This window comes from Bison bison, unplaced genomic scaffold, assembly GCF_000754665.1.
Source record: "Bison bison bison isolate TAMUID 2011002044 unplaced genomic scaffold, Bison_UMD1.0 scf7180017864194, whole genome shotgun sequence".
NCBI lineage: Eukaryota > Metazoa > Chordata > Mammalia > Artiodactyla > Bovidae > Bison > Bison bison.
In genome coordinates this window covers 1,567,340-1,586,889 of record NW_011494766.1, presented here as the reverse complement: position 1 = coordinate 1,586,889, position 19,550 = coordinate 1,567,340, and the positions used below count along the sequence as shown (strand labels likewise).

Genomic DNA, 19,550 nt, shown 5'->3' with positions numbered 1-19,550 from the left:
TAAGCAAAAAAAAAAAAAATTTTTTTTGATCTGTCCTGTTTATTTGCTGTGGGGTTTTCTATGGTCATGTTAGCACATAGATCCCCGAACATCTGCATGTGCTTGGAAAAAAAAAAAAAACCCCAAACACTGGGTGTGCTCTAAGATTCCTCCTCCTGCTCCCCAGGTGAGGCCAGCCTCCGCCCTCCCTCAGGGAAAAGGAAGTGGGGGAGCACCCTCCGGTGCTGGTGGGAACATCTCAGGAGGAAGGAACACAGAAACTGGCAAGGACTCGAAGGACGGATATGCGGGTGCCATGAGACCTGCTGAGTCCCGCGTGTGCCAAAAATTAATTCATAAGCAAATGCTTATTTCATAGTTTCCCACTCGCTTACAAAACATCAAGCAGGGAAGATTTCTTCTGGGGGCTGGCAGGAAGCAAGGTGGCACGAGTGAGGGCAGGAAGAACAGAAGGAGCTTCTCTTAAAGAGAAGCTTGATTCCAGGGCTCCCCGGTGTCACCCGTCCCTGGAGAACCCCAGGGCAGGGCACCACTGCCTGTGAGCAGAGGGTTTGCTGTGAAGCCTGAGCCACTCTGATGGCACCCAGGTAGTAGTTTTGGAGACGTTATCTTCAGACATTATTACCATCAGAGAAGCCAGGGCAGGAACAGAAGATATTGGAAGACTCGGAGCCCATTATGCCAGGCCAGGAACTACCCTCCTGATTCAGCTTTGGGGCACTTCAGGACTTAAATGATGATTACAAGGTTTCAGAACAAGAGAGCAAATTCTCCCTGTCAGGGTTCCTAGCAGGCAGCTAGGTCCTTAGTTTTGAATTACCATAAACTGAGTTCACTGAGGTCTGAACAATGACGTTTAGAGCTTCTGAAGAACTCTGGTCCCCCGTGACCCATCCTCAGTACAAGGGTGAATTTCATACACCATCAAAAGGGGAAGGTCAGGAGTTGACACTTCTGCAGAAATGGGACTGAACTTGCAGGGAGAACTGAGCTCCTCCACTGCAGAGACAATGCTGCCTCTTTTCTGTAGCTGCAGCACCCAACTCAGGGGCTAGACTGACCCCTGGTAGGTGGTCACCTAATGAAACCAGGGCTGTTGGGGGGCCAGGAGCCCAAATGGGCCTCCACAGCTCCCTCTCTTAGTGCATGTGGTCAACTCACAGCAAGAGGTGCAACCCTTTTGCCTTCTCTGTGGAGCTGGGCTGGTCTCACGGCTGGTTTGAACCAGTAGAACATGGCAGTACCAAGCATTCCAAGTTCAGGCCCTAAAAATGACTTGATGCCAGTCTTGGCTCTGCTACTTACTGCTTGTCTGAGGGGCAAGTTCTTTACCCTTCAGGCCTTTAGTTTCCTCATCTAAAAAAAAGAGATAATCAGGCACCTACCTCCTAGGGAGACTGTGAGGATTAAATGGGATGGTAGATGAGAAAACACTGAAGCATGGTTCACGGTCCACAGGAAACCCTTAATAAATGCTGGTCACTGTCGTCATCATGGTTTTTACTTCATTTTTTTTTTAATGGTCACGCTGGCTTTTTTAGTGTGCAGTTCTACACATTTTCAAACATGTATAGATCTGTGTGTCCAGCGCAGGACACACAAGAGTGGCATCACCAAAAAGTTCCTTTGAGCTGTTCCCTTAAAGTCAGAGTCTCTGCTCCGCCCTTTGCTGGCAAGCACTCCTCTGTTCTCCCGCACCACAGCCTTGTCCTTTGAGAATATCATGTACACAGAACCACCCAGGACGTCACCTCTGCCACTGGCGTCTTTCGCTTAGCACAAGGCCTCTGAGGTATACCTACGTAATCCCATTTATCAACAGTTCATTCCCTTTTATTGCTGAGTAGGAATCTGTTGCAAGGGTGTACCACAGTTGATCCAATCACCATACTTTAAAATCATTATTTTCACAAGTCAGGGAAGAAAAGAGTTCAGAAATGGAGCCAGCCAGTCATCACTGCTGGATTTTAAGAAAATATCTAAATTGCTCAAAAAAAAAAAAAAAAATCTCGATCCAAAGCAATAAGGAAGCCAGGAGTCCACCTGCGTATGTGTCTCATGCTTGATAGACAGAGGACACAAGGCCAGGGATGACCGTCCTAACCCCACATGAACTAGACTTTCGGAAAGTGGGTCTCCCTCCCCTTCTTCTCCATGTGAAGCTAGCCTGGGAAGAGACGCTGGTCAAGGTAAGAGCTCTTCTGCAGCGGTCTTCTTGGACAGCCCTGCACGCTCCCCTGTGACTGCCCTGTCCACCACCTGTCACTGAGAAGCACGCATCCAGGGGAGCCCACCTGACCACAGCCCGACTCCCCCTCCTGGGACGGGGACTCGGTGTGGTGCATGGGAAGAGCCGGAGGCGGGCAGTGAGCTCCAGCTGGAAGCCACCTGCCGGTCACGGCTGACAGCCCTCGGCAATCATTAACAGTCACCACTGCAGCCCAAGCCCCCCTCACACAAACTTCCCAGCTGCTCACTGACTACTCTGAATCAGCTTCTCCAAAGCAAGATGAAACTGAAATCACTCCCCCAGGGGCTCCAGGGTGTCTGTCCGCAGCTGGCCCCAAACAACCTGAATTCCAGATTATTCTCTCCAGAGAAAGAGAAGCTCAGAGCTCACAAGGGGGGGCGGGGTGCGGGGGGCATCTCACAAGTCAGTTCCAGGCTAGAATCAGTTTTCCCGGGGCCCCAGATTTCTAATGAGGCGGTGAGTGAGATTTTCCCAGCAACCCCTGAGATCGCAGAAGGAGAGGGAGATGGGATGAGGGGAGAACCAGCGTATGCTGAGTACTATGCCCCCGCTCCTGGCGGGGGGCTTGCAGGTCACCCCATCCAGGCCCACCCGCCCATGAGCATACTGGCAGCTCCTCCAAGAGACAGCGGCCTGACTCCCTCAGAGGCTGGTCCTGGAACTCCATCGTGGCATTTCATCTGGAGCCTGAGCATATGAGTAATGAATGTGTGAAAACATGTAACTAATATTCATAATTACTTTACAAGATAAAGAACTTGAAGGAGAAATAGCTTCTGTGTGTCTTGCCATCACCATCAGGGGTACACTGTGAAAAACACGGCAGCTCGCCAGTAACTCAAGACTTTGCCAGGCCAGCCAGGCTCAGCCCCTCGAGCCCTCCCCCGGCTTCCTTGTTCCTTACTTAATGGTGTCTTGTCATCTAGACTCAGTAAAAAAAACCCCAGAGCCAATGGGGGCAGGGACCCTCTGACCTTCTCACTTCTAGCATCCCCTCAGCAACACGTCGGCCAACAGGCATTAGCTATATATGAGTCCAAGGTGCCAGGTGTGAGACGGGAAGGTGCCGAGTCTCCATTCACGACATCCTGTCCTCACTAGGCTGAGGGTACTTTTTCTCCCCATTTTTTCTTTTCTACTGAGGTAGAACTTTGGCTAGGAAAGCACACCAGTTCTGTTAGAATAGACTTATACCCACATAACCAGCACAGGTAAACTACACCAGAGAACATCTCCAACACCCCGGAATATCCCCTTATGCACCTCCTAAAACATATCCTCTCTTGCGATATGACAAAGTCTACCACACATTCATTTTGATTTCAGGGTTTCATTAGCTCTCTCCAAATAACTTCTGATTAACTTTTAAATTATTAGATTCCTTCTAGACTCTGCTTTGCTCAATTTATCTGTCAGATTTGTAGTCCTTCGTTACAGCTCTGAGGCCCCTTGAGGGGCTGCCTGACCCCAATATATCCCCCAGCCCTGTCTCTTCCACCAACTCGGCTGCTCCGAAGGACCCAGCCTTGTCCCGTGAGTGCACGACCACGTGTGCACCACTGGGCCTCCTTGCCATGCCTGTGACCCAGCCTCCCGCACCCAAGCTCCTGGTGCAATTTCCAACTTTCAGACCCACACCCATCCAACAGAGACCAGGTCATGCAAAAGTCTTTCACCAACCCCTTACATAGCTGTAGCTACTTCTTTCTGGGGCGGGGCGAGCTCTGTAGTATCCTTCCCGCCTCCTGGATGGCACCACACGCCATTCTTCCTATGTGCAAGGATTTTAAGTCTTATACCCTTGCGAGATTTCAACTGCTTGAAGACTGACCTTCCAGGATTAGCAAATTAGCACAGCGTTGTTTTTTTTTTTTTTTTGCTTTTTAGGAGGGGATGGAATAACCTAGGGTTTCCAACTTCTGATGTGGCCAGTAGAAAAAAACACCACTATCAACACCACTTCATCCGAGAAAAGACATCAGAGCTTAAAATAAATTGGACAGGATATAACCTCAGAATAAACTGGTCAGATGGTCCTTCAAACTCATGCATTTGATTTATGAAACTGACCATGCTGCCCTCGTTTCCACACTTGCCTGTGCCTGGAGAAAATTCTCAGAGACTGACTGGCCCCAGTGTCTGGAAACCACGGCCCGGGAGTCGCTAGAGGAGAACCATGCACACAGCAAGTGCTCAGTAAATGTCTAGTTTGACTGCTCCAGTCCCTGGAAATGACATGGTTCAGAGACCAGGAGTGCTGCAGCCCTGCTCCCACGCCACACAAGCACCCAGCCAGCAGGACCACGGCAGTGGGTGCACAAATCCTCAAGACCAGGGGACCCACAGGACCTGCCCGTGGGTGCACAGCCAGACTCACGTGGGACAGACTCAAACGGCAACCCCACAGGTCACAGGTGCCCACGCAGCGGACCCTCCCGCAGTACAAACCTCAGCTGAGGGCAGCACGTAGAATGAACTTCCCAAGTGTGTGCTGGGGACGGTGGGGCTGGAGGGTGAGCAGACGGGGCGGCCACAGCTGCCACGTGGGCACAGGGCGCCGGGCTGAGACCCAGGCACCCGGTCTCAGGCCCATGAGAAGAAAAGCCCTTGATACATTTGCACAAAGGACCCAAACTTCATTAATCCAGATTCTGAATTTAAATTCAAGACCAAAAATATAAAGCCAAGTCAAATATATACATAAGAGGGAATTTTGTGAGTATATACATTAAATCTCAATCAAAGGCTATTATCAAGATGTGTGTGTGTGTATGTATGTACACACACACACACACACACACAGAGCTAAGTAAACCCTTATTCGGAGCCAATAAAGAATGAAGAGTGTATGAAGAAGGGAGTATTACAAATATTTTAAAATATTTAAAAGAATCATCTTCACTGCCATGTCTATATGAAAATTATGTATATATTATTAAAATTGCTTCTTTAAGGACTTTGCCTAAGAATTCTACTCATTATTATTTTAAAATATGTATCATCACCAGCCAACAAAAAGCCATCCATTTATGTCTGACTAACCTAGCCTGGCTTTCCCCTCTTTGCACGTATTAGTTCAAATTGGTTCAGTTTTATTGAGCTTTTCATTTATAAGATAAATACACAGCAAGAGCTGCAAGATTCATGGATAAATACACATAGTTCAGGCTCCTTCTGGTCATCTGGTTATGGGATCCTCTATGATCTTGGATTACAAACTAAATATAATGCATTCAATCATTCATTGAACACACATTTATGGATTACCTATGATGCGCCAAATCCCAGGCCAATTTTCTTTGCACATCCTCAGCATTTTATCCATTTCGGAATGTAATCCATGTATTAGAAGCAAGTCTGAATAATGACTGAATGACCACAGCAAAGGAGCAACAGAATTCGCTTATTCAGAACAACAGAAGTTTGTGCCCTAAGAAGGAGCTCTCTTGTACACCAGTCTCAGCGCCACCCATCTCTGGCTCCCGGAACAGAGCCTCCAGGGACGTTACCTGGCAGCCACGCCGCCTCCTACCTGTATGGTGGTGTTGCCTCCTTCCAGCAGGGCGATGGCTAGAAGAATGCTTTCATGGAACACTCGGTCACTGGATGCGTTCATGATGAGGTCAATGACCAGGTTGGAGGCCCCCTCCTTGTCAAGGTGGCACTGAACCTCGGCCAGGCTCATTTCACCCCTGCTCATGGGGCTGGATCCGGAACCTCCCCCTGGAAAGACGCAACATTGCCCTTATTAACCTCAATCAGAGCAGCTAACATTTATTGCATACTTACTGCATACCAACATTTTATGCACTCAACAGTTTAATGATACTATCTCTCTGGACCTTTTTAACAAGCCCACAAGGCAGGTAACTCATTATTAACATCAAGATGAAGTCACTTGTCCAACAACACCCAGCACAGCTGGGAAGTAATAGAGATGTAACTTGAATGCAGACAGATAGGATGAAGGAAGAGTAATACATTTTGAGCAAAAGACCTAAAGCCATCCAGCCAAGACTCTCCCTTACATCAAAATACAATGACCTGGGCCAGAATTAAGAATCAATCCAATTTTAAGAGACAAACTGAACTTAAGCACTCTTAAGAAGCATAGCCTATACTGATCACTTTAGCCCTCTTTTTAAGAAACCCAGCCTGGCCCCAAACTCATCCTTTCACATAATTTCCATCTGTTCATTTATTCATTCATTCACTATTGACTCAGAGCTTGGCATGGAGTCAGGAGCTGGGGGTAGGGGAATGAACCAAAAAAAGTTCACCTCATTGAGCTTCAGATGAATATACTTAGGAAGAGATGGCCTATGCCACTTAGTGGAACAGATTCCAACTGGATTTAGAAAGCTTGAGAACTTCACATTATTATTCGCAAAAATTGAAATACTAATGGACATGGGGAAATGGGGCAGTCATTTTCTGAAGAACAGAAAACCATCAGTCCTTCCCTGCAGGGGTCAACTCAAATGCCACCTCCTTTACGTTGCCTGTCCTTGACTGCCTACAATCTATTGCATCTGTCATCCAAGGTGGACATTGGGTGTCACGTCTTTTCTCTGACAGCTTCTTAAAGACAAATAGTTTTGAGACGTTGTAGGGGAAACAGCTGCTCGACAATCACTGGGAACTTCTGGATGAGAAGCTAAGATCTGTTTCTGGGGTTCTCTGGGAGCAGATCTGCTCCACATTTTCATTTGGCGAGAAGCCCAAGATTCCTCCCCAGAGGTTGCTGGGATTAATTTATTAAGCACCAAGTGTTTCTGTGCTATGAGCAGAACCCAGCAAAGACCAGACATTCTCAAGAGTCATCACTACAGACTAGGAATCATGCAACTCACATTTGTGCTTCGAGCACGGAGCTACAGCCCCCTTAAAACCAACACCATCGCCCACAGTTGAATTCAATGTTTTTGAAGCTTTTACCTGTCACTGTGCTTACAATGTTTTGGGTCACCTTTCGGGATGTGTTTTAAAACAATCCCATACAGGGATGCACCTGATGAAGACAGCCGACTCACTGGAAAAGACCCTGATGCTGGGAAAGATCAAGGGCAGGAGGAGAAGGGAGTGACAGAGGATGAGATGGCTGAATGGCATCACTGACTTGACAGACATGAGTTTGAGAAAACTCTGGGAGATAGTGAGGGACAGGGAAGCCTGGTGTGCTGCATGCAGTTCGTGGGGTTGCAAGAGTCAGACATGAGTTCGCAACTGAACAAAAATAATACAGGCGTGTGTGTGTGTGTGTGTGCGCGCGTGTGTATGTAAAGTCCCCTAAGGCTTGGGGAGGCACAAAGCATGACACTAGGATTAGACACACCTGCCTTAAGTTACCACCCAGGCACTAGCAAGCTCCCCTTCCTCCATTCGTCAATGCCGGAGAGTGGGTAACGTACAGGAGAAAACGAGATGAAGGAGGTAAAGTGCTTGGGAAAGCCCTCGCCTTGGTACGCGTGTTATAAAAGATAGCTTTTGCCCTCCTTACTGCCAACAGCATCGTCATCTTATGGGCAAACATGAGTCTGAATGACCACGAGAAAATGTGCGATCAAGTTAAGCTCACGGAGTCCTTCAAGTATCCCCAAGAGGTTTGCTGCATGGGAAAGAGAGGGAAAGCCTTAGCCAGTATCACATTGCAGGTGGACATTTTTAGATACCAATTTGATGGTAGACCAAAGACAAAACAAGTTGCTAAAATAACACACTAGCAACCCAAATGCATCTGTTAGAGTCTCAACCTGCTAAGCAGAAACACGCAGCTTTGGAGTGGCACACTCGGTTCACACGTGCAGCTCATTAGCACACCATGGGGCCTACCTCCTCCCCCAGGCTTGCTGGGTCCTCCTGGCGACAGCGGGCCATTGCCAAAGCTCGTGAGGCTCTCTCTTCTTCCCGAAGGTCTGATGTTTCCATAGTAACGGTTGACCAAAATCTGCCTGAGGGCCTCACCCTTAATTCAAACAGGATAATGAAATCAGGCTCTGAATTTAATGCACAACTGAGTGACTCACATTAAAAAAAAAAAAAAAAAGACACAGGGGTACCCAGTTATAATTGGCTCAGTCTCCATGAAAAAATAAATTATTAATAAGAGCACTTGGAAACTTCTAAAGTTAACTTCTTCAATGTTTTCTCAGGAAATCAGATCATAAAAAAGCATCAATCTAAAATATTAAATATCTGAAAGTACTCTCTCACACTGATAAAGATAGAATATGAATCTGGAAGGATAACTAGGATTAATAAAACAACAAAACAAAACAAATAAAAAAGTCTCTTTGAGGTAAGTCAGTAGGATTCAGACAAATTAAAAAATTTACAGGTCAACTTCCACACAGCAATATGAAAATGTTACTCTAACCACAGGACTTATTTCCAACCGTTCTAAGATCTTACAATATCAGAGTAATAAATCAAATCATAAGCTGAAAGTAAGCCTTTCTTACAGAAATAGTCAATGAGCCAAATGGTAAAGAAAATAAATGCAACAGAAAATAAATTATTGGCAGATATCAGACATGTCAATCAACAAAAAGCAGCATGGATGAAAATGACATTTGAGATTTTCTTTTAAAGAATATGGGAGGAAGGGCCTAGTTGGGTATAAATGTGGGCATGAGCTGATAGTCATGGAATCTGAGTTATGAATGAGGGTTCTCAAAACTCTTCAAAACATGTATTTTGGGGATATTTTTTAACATTTCCATGACAAAAAAACTTTTAAAAAATATAAATATTAGAAGAATCCTGGGCAGGGGATAAAATAACTCTTTCCACAATTCCAACCAAAACAGAGCAAAGAAACCACTCTGATCTATTCCCAAATACTTCGCACACTGGCAAAGCAGCAGGATTCACTCTCAGCTCTATACCACGGCAGTCTCGCTCGCTAAGGGACTACCCCCCTAACCCCCACCCCGCCAATCTGGAACTTTTTACCAGTTAAAGGCTGTACAGATTTCCTTGGACTGTTTCTGAGGGACAAGGTAGTAAGTCCTGGAGTTCCTCTGGCACATCCCGGAGAGAGGTTAAGTGAGAAGTTAGCAGAGGGAAGATGCGTTGCAATACAGCTGGTCTCTGAAATAGAGACTCCAGAGTTCTATCGAAGAGACCTACGACTGTATCAAGAATCAGGAGAACTTAAAAGTGATTTGTTAATAAGCTTCAAGAATAAGTCTGGAGATTTCGAGGAAGGTGTTTACAAGACAAGATGGGAGGGAGCAGAACGTCCTGAGGATGGTGGAGGCCAGGGGTGCCCTGAGGAGGCAGGACTGGGGAAGAAGGACAAAGCTGAAAACTCAGTCCCACTGTCAAAATGATACGAGGTCCCAAGGTGACCCAGCTGGCTTTTCTCCTTGGTTAAATTCATGCTGCTGGTCAAAGACTCAAGGGATAAGTGGGGAGATGGGGTAAACAGGAAAAGTGAGAGAAGCAGGGAGGCAAGCCTGATTTTTCAAAGAAAAAGTTCAGAAATGAAAAAAATCTCATCTTTCTTCTCTCCATTCCATCCACAAATATGCATCTCACTGAGTTAAACAAAGCAGAATTCTTCTCATTAGGATAAGAATATCACTTCGTACCTTGACCATCAGTAAATTCAAAATTCTGAGAGAACTTTCAGTGGAGAAGCTACTTGTGATCCTTAAAAATACCTTCAAAATAAAATATTTTCAGTATAATATCCTTTAATGGCTTAGAAAACCATATTTTGGTATAAGGACATAACTTTGCACCAGTACAAACATATTAACACTCTCCAAAACAGTCATCGAGAGCGGTGATTTAAAAAGGCTGACTTCACAGAAGAAACACAGATGTCAAAGGGATGGTCAAGTAAAGGAGGAACGACAAGATCACCTCCACATAGAATATAACATTAAATACCATGTCCCTTTCTCAACTCAATGATACATCTACTGGAGTTTCTTTCAGAAGATACAGACTTTGAGTTCTCCCAAGAGGGATGGTTAGAAAACCATCCCAGTTTTCTATGAGATCCTCTGGGGCACCACAAGAACACTGTCTGGGAAGTAAATGACTGGGCTGAGGCCAATGAGCTGCAGCCACAGAGAACAGTCCAGGTTTCCATCATGACAAGAATCTGGAAGATCACAGGGCTGAATGGTCAATAGCTGAGTGACCATCACCAGCCAACAGACATGTACTTGTCAAGGAAGACTCAACCAGAGCCCTCACCCTAGGATTCTACCTAGGACCGGACTGGCTCAGATTTTTTGCTTCTCCAGGTTTTGAGGGTCTCATCATTGAGATCCTGGTGAATCTGCAATCAAGGAGGCAGTGGGTGGGGAAGGAAGCACGTGTCTTCCAGGAACACGTGGACTTCAGGAACAGGAACTTCACATGTGTGTAGCCTGGATGCCGAACTGAAGTTACCAAGGGATCTCACATTACCATTTTGCCTCTCTTTGCACAGACAAACCCTAGCGGTTACCATAGCAACTGATGCATCAAATGGTACATTTTCCCCCATAAGAGAATATCATAAAATGTGCTCATTATGGAAACATACACACACGCACACACACATGCTCCACTCCACAAACTTTTAATTCTTACCCCTTAATTATAAGGTTTTTGGCACATAAGTACCTCATCTTCTCTCCAAAAGTAAATAAATTTTAAGGCAAGAGGGGAAAAGAGAACATGTGGGGTTGGCTTTAAAAAAAAAAAAAAAACAAGATGAGAATTGTTTCTTTTCTGAAAGAATAAAGACTGAAAATTTTAGGTTAAAAAAGCGGGGGCAGACAGAAAACGGATAAGCATCATTAAAAGTGTTGTGAATCCTAGCGTGAAAACTTAGGTTCAAGGCAAATTCTGTTTTTCTGAGCTTGTGGTTTAATTCGGGAAAAATTAAAATCTACAGACAAAGGCATTCCTAATCATCTTAATATAAATTACTCAACAGCACTAAGCTGTTCACAGAGTACCGGGTTGAGACAGCTGATTGTAGAGAAGCAAAAAATGTCACTTCCCAAACAACACCACTTCTCCAGCTCTCACATTTGGTCATGCAGCCCTTTTTTTTTTTTTTCCAAAAAGAAGACTAGTTTTCTTCCCCAGCAGTTTACACCTACAGTATGCAAACAAATATCAGATGTTTGTGTCATGGTAAGAAACTCCACACGCATGATTACCCAAGACTGAGAAAAGAAAGGCAAAGTTTCGCTTGCAGTTCAGTTTCAGGGAAAAATGGTGAAAATGGCAGGTCAGTGATGTGGAGGCAAGAAACCAAGTTCCTGCCGTGCAAGTCACGAGTTTCATTGTGTCCATTAAACTAGTGACTAATCAACTGTGTGGAGATATACAGCCCAGCATCGAACAGGGCACCGAGAGTTAAGACCGCAAAGCAGAGAGGTGACCTTTGGGCTCCAAGGTTCCAGCCACTTAAAAAAGTCAGGTGCTTTAGGAAAGATCAGCCTCTCACATGAGCAGTGAGCCTCTCACACCTTAGTCAGCACTAGGGCAGTGCCTCGATTTAAAAATACCTTCCTCTTCCTACTCCTGTTTTCTGTCAAATCACAGCCGTATCTCAGTCTGCAAGGTGACCACTGGGGTCATTAACATCCCTTCTCAGAGTCCAGCCACGCTGCTAAGTGCCTCTAGTGCATGGCTCTGCAGAAGAGTCCAGAGAGCAGGAAAGGGCGGAGACTCTTGTCCCCATTTTACAGCAGGAGGAACTGAGTTAAAAGTGCCCCAAATCATACAGTGAGCACCTGGCAAAAGCAGGCTTGACCCAGTTTCTAATTCCAAAGCTCATGCCCTGGGGCAACATCCAACTTAGGGCACAAGGGACAGCTATGTGCCTTTACTGGCTACTTCTAAGACCCAGGACAACTCTTGAGGAACAGGCAGGGGTGGAAAAAGCAGGAAGGCAAGGTACCCCTGATCAATGAATGGCAGGAGGCACTGGGAGCTGGAGGTGGGAGGGCTGACTATCAATTTCCTAGAAGCCCATCTTTGGTTATTATTTGAGAAAGAACCATTGCAAGAAAAATGAAAGGATCCAAGAAGCGATGGGACTCTGCAGGTACTGAAAGCTTGTGAGCTTAATAAAGGTGGCCCAGGAGAACATTCTCCAGGACACTGATGACCACAATTTCACAGCAGTTCTTGTCATGACTGCTCACTTCCTAACCCCATGACTTGCCTAAGGTATGCAAGCTCGCTGGGTTTCAGTTTCCTCATCTGTGAAATGGGGCTGCAAGCTGTGTCACTGGGTCACCGTCAGCATTTATAAACATTTACGCTGTGAACGCGTGTAAAAGTCTTAGCATAGTGACTGGCACATGATAGACACCCAGAGAACCAGGATATCTGGTATTTTCCATTGACTACACGCAATCAGTAGTCAGCATGCGGATGGTATATGTAGCCTTCTGGGAAATGGTTTAGCACTATAAGACAGTTTCGACCCTTTGGCCTAGAAATTCCCCTTTTATGCGTCTATCCACTAGTGTACACACTTGTTCATTCCCTCGAAGGAAAATATTACAAAAGACTTGTTAATCAGCGGGAACTTTAGGCAGCTGTTAACTTTCAAGGAAGAAAATACTCCGATACGTGACAAAAGCAAGGAACAAATGTTGCACACTTAAAAGAACCCCAATGACAATGAAAGTGTGTGTGTGTGTTGGCACATATTCTCACGTGTGTGAAAAAGAGGGTAAAAGGAAATAGTAAATCTTCAGCAGCTTTATAGCCAGGCAGTGTAATTATGGACAGTTTTACCATTATACTTTTTTGTTTACTATACATTATCCATAATGATCACCAGTTACTCACAAAAAAAATTTTTTTTAAGGCTACACATAAGGAAAAATCTAACCCAGCAAAAGAAGAGAGGATGTGACAAGTGACTCAGTTGTTATTAGGGGACTGGCTGGAAGCAGTGTGTGAAGAGGTAGATTATACGTAGAACCATCAGTTAGTTTCATTTATACAAAAGGCTGTGACTGGTTCTGAGCCAATTAATGCTGCAACAATGACGACAACGAAAACTGTCCGTGTGCGCGCCAGAGCGCATGGCTGAGGGGGGAGCTGCGTCGGCACTCCCAGCTCCCAGGACTACGTACCCTTTTATGATCCTCCAGCTGCCTCAGCGGTGGACTCGGTTCGAGCTCCTGCTAAGCAGGCAGAAATTCCATTTAAGTATGACACTAAGACACCCTCATCTTCAGGATCGGTCACAAATGAAATACACAGAGAGCGCGTACGCAGTGAGGACTGACACGGAAGGAGCGCAGGCTTGAGTGTGGCTTTCCCCAGACGGACACCAGTGCTCATGACCTTGGCTACTACTGAACAACTGGCCCTTCCCCAACCCCAGAGCACCATGTGAAACGAGCAGGCACATGACCAATAATGTCTGGTTAATATTATTTTTCGCAAACATTATGAAAATGAAGTTCAACGTTATGTACATTTACATGAACCCAAAAAGGGGGTGTAATGCAAGATGCAACCGGGCATGTCCTTGGACGACTCATCCACAGATTACTGCTCAGCACATGCATGAGGACGTCAATGCACACACTCCCAACACACATGTGAGACCTACATTTCGCCCCAGCCCACAGCATTCTAATCAAGGCTACCAGTGCTGAAGAGCTCTGATTAGAATATTAGAGGACTGATTATTACAAAGCATGCCCACTGGAACTCAGCTCTTTGATCATCAGTTTCATTTCTAAGATCTCCTTTCAGATTGAGCACACGTTTTAGCTCTGACTCCTGTGATTCTAGAACAGTTTCGGAGAGTAAATTTTGATCCTTGGAAGGATGCCTCCCACAAAAAGCTTCTCGGTAACTTTAGACGCCTTAATGAATTCTAGTCCCGCATTTAGCAAGCTGAGCTAGCGACAGGAAGAACAGAGACAGTTTGCTGTGAACTACTCCTTCATCAACAGCGTCACCCAAACGATAACACAGATACCCCAAACCTGAACTCTGCTTCCTCTCTGCGCAGGACCCAAAGTTCTGTTTTGTGTAATAGCAGAAAGGTCTGGACTGTCCAGAGTTTCTCGGCCAAGGTGGAGTTTGAAGGGTTTTGTGCAAAACCTTCAGAGTCCATGAGCCTTCACCGGCAGGACACTGTGGCTTAAGTTTGTCAGAACTTTCTACACCAAGGGCCACCCAATTACAGCAATGATCAGATCCCAGCCAGGCTAGACACGTCCCTCCTGCACCGTCCCAAGAGACAGACATTTCACCACAACAGTTCACACCCAACCGGCAACAATGACAAGCGCCTGTATTTGCTGGCATCGCAAATACGGGTGAGTGACACACACCTCGGTGGAGTTCTCAGAATCCGGAGCCTGGGGAAGCTAGTTGGGAGTAAAAGGAAGCAGGTTAGTTACAGCACATGCATCTGGTGACCACAAAGAAGTCCAGAGACCAACACTTGGGGACAAAATTGACGATGAGGCGACTGGGTTGTCACACCCACTGAAGGGGGTTTCAGCTGCGGAGGGTGGAAGACACCCTCACTTCTAAAATGAACTTAACGTGGTTGCGCTGGGAGAGACGACTGGCCTGAGATGTGGAAACACATCTAAATGAAAGAAAGAAAAAGCCTAGCACTGATCAAGAAGGAGCTATGTCTTAAGTAATGAAAGATGTCAAAGTCAGTGGTACTGCACGTCTACGTTCTGTTTGTCCACAGAGGAAAAGTGATCCAGCACATGCCCCCGGGGGCTCAGGGAAGGGAGGATGGGTGGATGATAACCACAGGGGCCTCTGGTGCATTCCCCTTCCTGGGGGCTCAAAGCCCTTGCAAGGTCTGCACCACTGCCTGCCCGTGATGAGCTTCTCCAGTGGGCACGTGCGTCCTCCCAGCCTCTCCTTTCCCCATATCCTGGCCCTGCATCAGAGGGTGACACCCCACCTCTGGCTTAGGGACTGAAAACGTCTCTCCCCTCCTGCGGCTCTGGGAGGAGAAAGGAAGGCTCCTGGCTGCAGCTTTCTCGGCTGGTTTCTCCTCCCTCCGCACACTTCCCTCAGGGCTCCAGGGATACTAGGTTCCCAGTTCCGCCCCTGCCATACCACATGGACACCCCACACCTCTGATGACTTCTGAATTTCATTATGTCCAACCCATAAATGAGAGACAAGATGACGGCCCTGAGGGAAAGGACTGGCCATGGAGTGGATGCATGTAGTGGCTGAAAAAGTCCACAGCTCCACGTGACGGCAGCACCACGAATCTGGCCACCGAAGGGCACGTGCTCGGGGCGGAGACGGATGTCGGATGGAACTGCCGGACCCCGCCCTGGGCTGTGGTCACACACCAGGCATGGCTGGCGGGTTCAAGGTGCGGTCTGGGGCCGTGGAGTGAAGCCAAGGCTCACACTGCCACTGAGTGACCTTGGCCTCCCTTGGTGGGGTTCCAGCGACACAACAGACCTCTCCCGAGGCCAGAGTGCGGCTGTCGGCGGTGAGCTGGAGCAGGTGCTAAAAGCGTGGGGTGGGGATGGGAGCTGGGAAATCTTGTGGGTTCACAACCCAGCTCAACACTTGATACCCCTTTCATGGTGTGACCCTCAAGATGGAAAAAATGCTCTTAATATAAGACTGCTATTTTGTAACCTAATAATTTCTTTTTTTTCCCTCTATTTGCCAACAGGTAAAATGAAGTAAAGATATAAGGGATCCTTCAACCACAAAGATTAAATTATTTTATGAAGGACGAACAGGCAGATGTGGAGAGTTGCTCACTCAGTTCTGGACAGAAGAGCCCTCAGACATAAGTGCAGCTCCACTTGCCTCAAGGAGCAACTTTCTCTCCAGTGTGTTTAGCTTCCTGTTGGGGTCGGGAGGCACAGGGTGTTAAGAGAGGACTTGAGTGTGGTGAGGGAAACAAAACTAGAGCTCAGGGGAATGTGTTCTGCAGATAATATAAATGATATCATGAGCCAAGACTGCGTTTTAACCCCACCCCTGCGTTCTGTAGGCTTTAGGCTGAAGAAGTAAAGTTGTGCACACACATGTACCATCTGCCCTTCGTGCAAAAAGGACACACGAGGAAAAGAAGAATGAAGGCAAGTTCCCATGCGCTTTGGAGCAGTCGGAGACACAGATGGAGAAAAGTACTATCATTTACAGTCAGCTTTGGCCACATTCCATCAACATATCCTTCATACCGATTCTATATGATCAGAACAAAAGGATTACAGACACGGATTTACTATAGGAAGCCACACAGCTACCCTCTTACTGCCTTGCCAATCAAAATAATAGTTAAAGAACAAGACGGAGTGGAACTCGTGTGTCTTTTTAAAATTCTCTTGTTTGATATCCCTTATGTCCAAAGAAGCATCTTGAATTCTTTCAGAATGTTCACAGAATTGTTTCTTAAGCACTCAAGAGATCAGTGGTTTCTGGTATGTTTTATGATTGGACCGGTACTCAACTGCCTCCCTAAACTGCTGTCATATTGGTGTTTAATTTTTGAAACGAAAATTAAGATTAATGACCTTTTCTCCTAGAACGTTACAGGAAGACCTCTGAGACAATAGAAAATTTTTTCTTCTTCAAGAACCACTATTTATACAGGAGGACAATTTTTTAATGTCATCCACTCATAAAAAAGAAAGGAAAAACCAAGAACAATGGATGGGTATTGCCTGATGGCGGCTCATGCAGGGACTGGTGCTGTATGACCTTCAGCCAGTCACTGAACCTGTCTGGGCTTCCACCGCCTGACCTGTAGTTCAAGGAGACTGGAGCAGGTATTATAAGGATTCCTTCCAGCTAAAACATTAAGTTATGCTTGGTATATTTTCAGTAAACTTTATTCCGTAACATCAAACAGCTAAGTTCCCTAAATAAGACAACCCAATAGAACACAGAATGATTTCAGGCATGGGAAAGGCCAAACCAAGCTTGGCATATGATTTGGCAAAATAACCAACGGTCTCTATTAGCACTTCCTCCTAAGAGGACTTCAGCTGTATTTCTGGGAGGATTGGCTCTTTTAAGGCAGTCATCCACAATTTGGAAAAAAATAAGCATATTAATAAGCCATATATGTTCAAATCATAACTACAGAAGCTACATAAACACATATACCTACTACCCAAAGCAAAGGATAGTTCTCGTAAATGAATGAACTGATTTTCTCGGCACATTTTTATTATCAAAGTAACTTTTTTTGCTAACATGAAAGATCATGCTCAGTGACCATACAGTAATGGAGACTGTTCTGAGAAAAAGAGTATGCCTGCATTTCCCACGTCTTGTCTTTTACCACCTCACCCCGGGATCAGTCAGGATATTGAGGTGCTGACCCTCCAGTCAAGGTGAAGTCTCTCCAGACCAACAGTTGACAGGGCAGTGAGCTGATGCGGTCTGGTTTTGAACTTAGAAACTAACTATCGCTCTCCGTTGCCTCTTCACGTTTTTCTAGGATCTGAAGTCTTCCCAGAGCTTTTACACAAGGTTAGCAAGATCAAACTTCATAGGAAAAAAGATTTCAAATGACTGGCTTTGAAGCAGAAAGCCAGAGAATCCCAACTGGTTATCCTAACTGCAGCACTAGAGTAGCAAGTAGATTCATGCAGGAGACGTTGAAATGCTCACTTTCTGCACATACTGTACCTACCATTTTACCCAGGGATAAATTTCTACCACAACTGAAGGGAAATCATACTTTGTCATTCTTAAATAAAAAGAAGCCCGCAGGCTTCCCAGGGTTCCTATCTGTGGTGTGTGTACAAGAGCACACACTCGCATGCATACATACCGTATACACATACACACAGGCATCTGTGTGTGCCCGATACAGGCCAGCACACGACACAGCCACTGAGACTCTCTGTTTCCTGATGTCATCAATAAGAATCCTACCCCTAGGCTTCTAGAATCTTCCTTTGAAATAAGATGTCTTCCTTTCATGGACCACCCCTAGCAGACGCTGAAGATAGTTCAAGAAATGAGACTGAACATCAAATAAACAACCCAACCTTATACCTAAAGCAACAAGAAAAAGAACAGCAACAAAAGAAACAAGACTGTATGATGGACCGAATTCTCAGCACAGCAAAGAGAATTTATCATCTCCAACGCCATGAATCAGTCTTCAGTCCCTTTTCACCCACTCCATCTCAGAGGAGGGAAAAAATAAACAAACAAACAGCAAATGGGTTTGCAAATATGTTTGCTTGGTCCTGCCTTTCACAAGCCTTTGTAAACCACATTAAGAGAACAGAACACCTGAAAGAAAGCTGAGCAAAGAGAGAAGTTACCTAGTATTTTAGCAGGACCACTTTGAATCTGCACATCAGCTAGCATAATACCCTTACTAATGGCACTGGCTTTTTGAAACAAGAAATAGACATTATTTGGCTCTGATGATGCAGTTTCACATATATTTTACAGAAGAAGTTCATCAGAACTGAACCCAAAAGTGAAAATCATTCTGACTTGATTGAATTATACAACTTCGATCATTATGGAATCATCTCAGCATTAAAAAGAAAAAGAAAGGAAAAAACAAAAAAAACTTCCCGAGATTCTGCAATAGCTTCTCTATGCTCTGAGTTGAGCTCGCTTGCTCCAGGGTTGCCAGTGTCTAACAGTAAACAGCCCCGCTGCATTTATTGGCAATTACTGTTGAAGGTCACACATCAGCAGCAAGCCTAAATTCCAGGAAAAAAAGAAGCTCTTATGTAACTGCCGCCTGAATGTTGGCAGGTGCCCAACCCAGCAGTTCACAGCGATGTAAAAAAGTAGGACACCTCCACTCTGGTTTGGACGTCATGAGAACGCCCCCTGAAGGTGAAACTGAATAATTCTCGTGTTTCTCTGTTTCTCTCTCCCCCTTGCCCCCCTGCTGAATTTTATTATTGACAGGGGTCTCCCTTGCTTGCAGAAGCAGCTCTTGGTGGCATGGTGGCAGAAGCCGAGGACTCGATACTGGCAGATACAGGCGGGCTGCAGCCACCTTAAGGAGTGGGAGCAACCATCTCGCTTTTCCATTGCGGTGAGTCACTAACAGGCTCACGGGCAGTGGTCCTCGCCTGATGTGAACTGACCTCCTCAGGTCCAAGTCCCTAAACTACATATTCTTGTGACCCCCATGTTCTTATGATCCAAATCCTAAAAGAAGTCAACCCTGAATATTCATTGGAAGGACTGATGCTGAAGCTGAAGTTCCAAAACTTTGGCCACTTCAAGTGAAGAGCCAACTCATTAGAAAAGACCCTGATGCTAGGAAAGATTGAAGGCAGGAGAAAAAGCCGGGGACAGAGGAGGAGATGGTTAG

General features: G+C 45.8%; 1 protein-coding gene across 1 annotated transcript in view; it reads right to left on the bottom strand.

Moving 5' to 3' along the window:
• ITPR1 (inositol 1,4,5-trisphosphate receptor, type 1) overlaps nt 1–19,550 on the bottom strand; it is a 355,741-nt gene that overhangs the window by 105,029 nt on the left and 231,162 nt on the right. Inside the window, exons 40-41 of the mRNA XM_010844129.1 lie at nt 8,084–8,216; nt 5,784–5,974 (exon numbers count right to left, since the gene is read on the bottom strand). Coding sequence (XP_010842431.1) covers nt 5,784–5,974; nt 8,084–8,216 — 324 coding nt within the window. The remainder of the gene's footprint in view (nt 1–5,783; nt 5,975–8,083; nt 8,217–19,550) is intronic.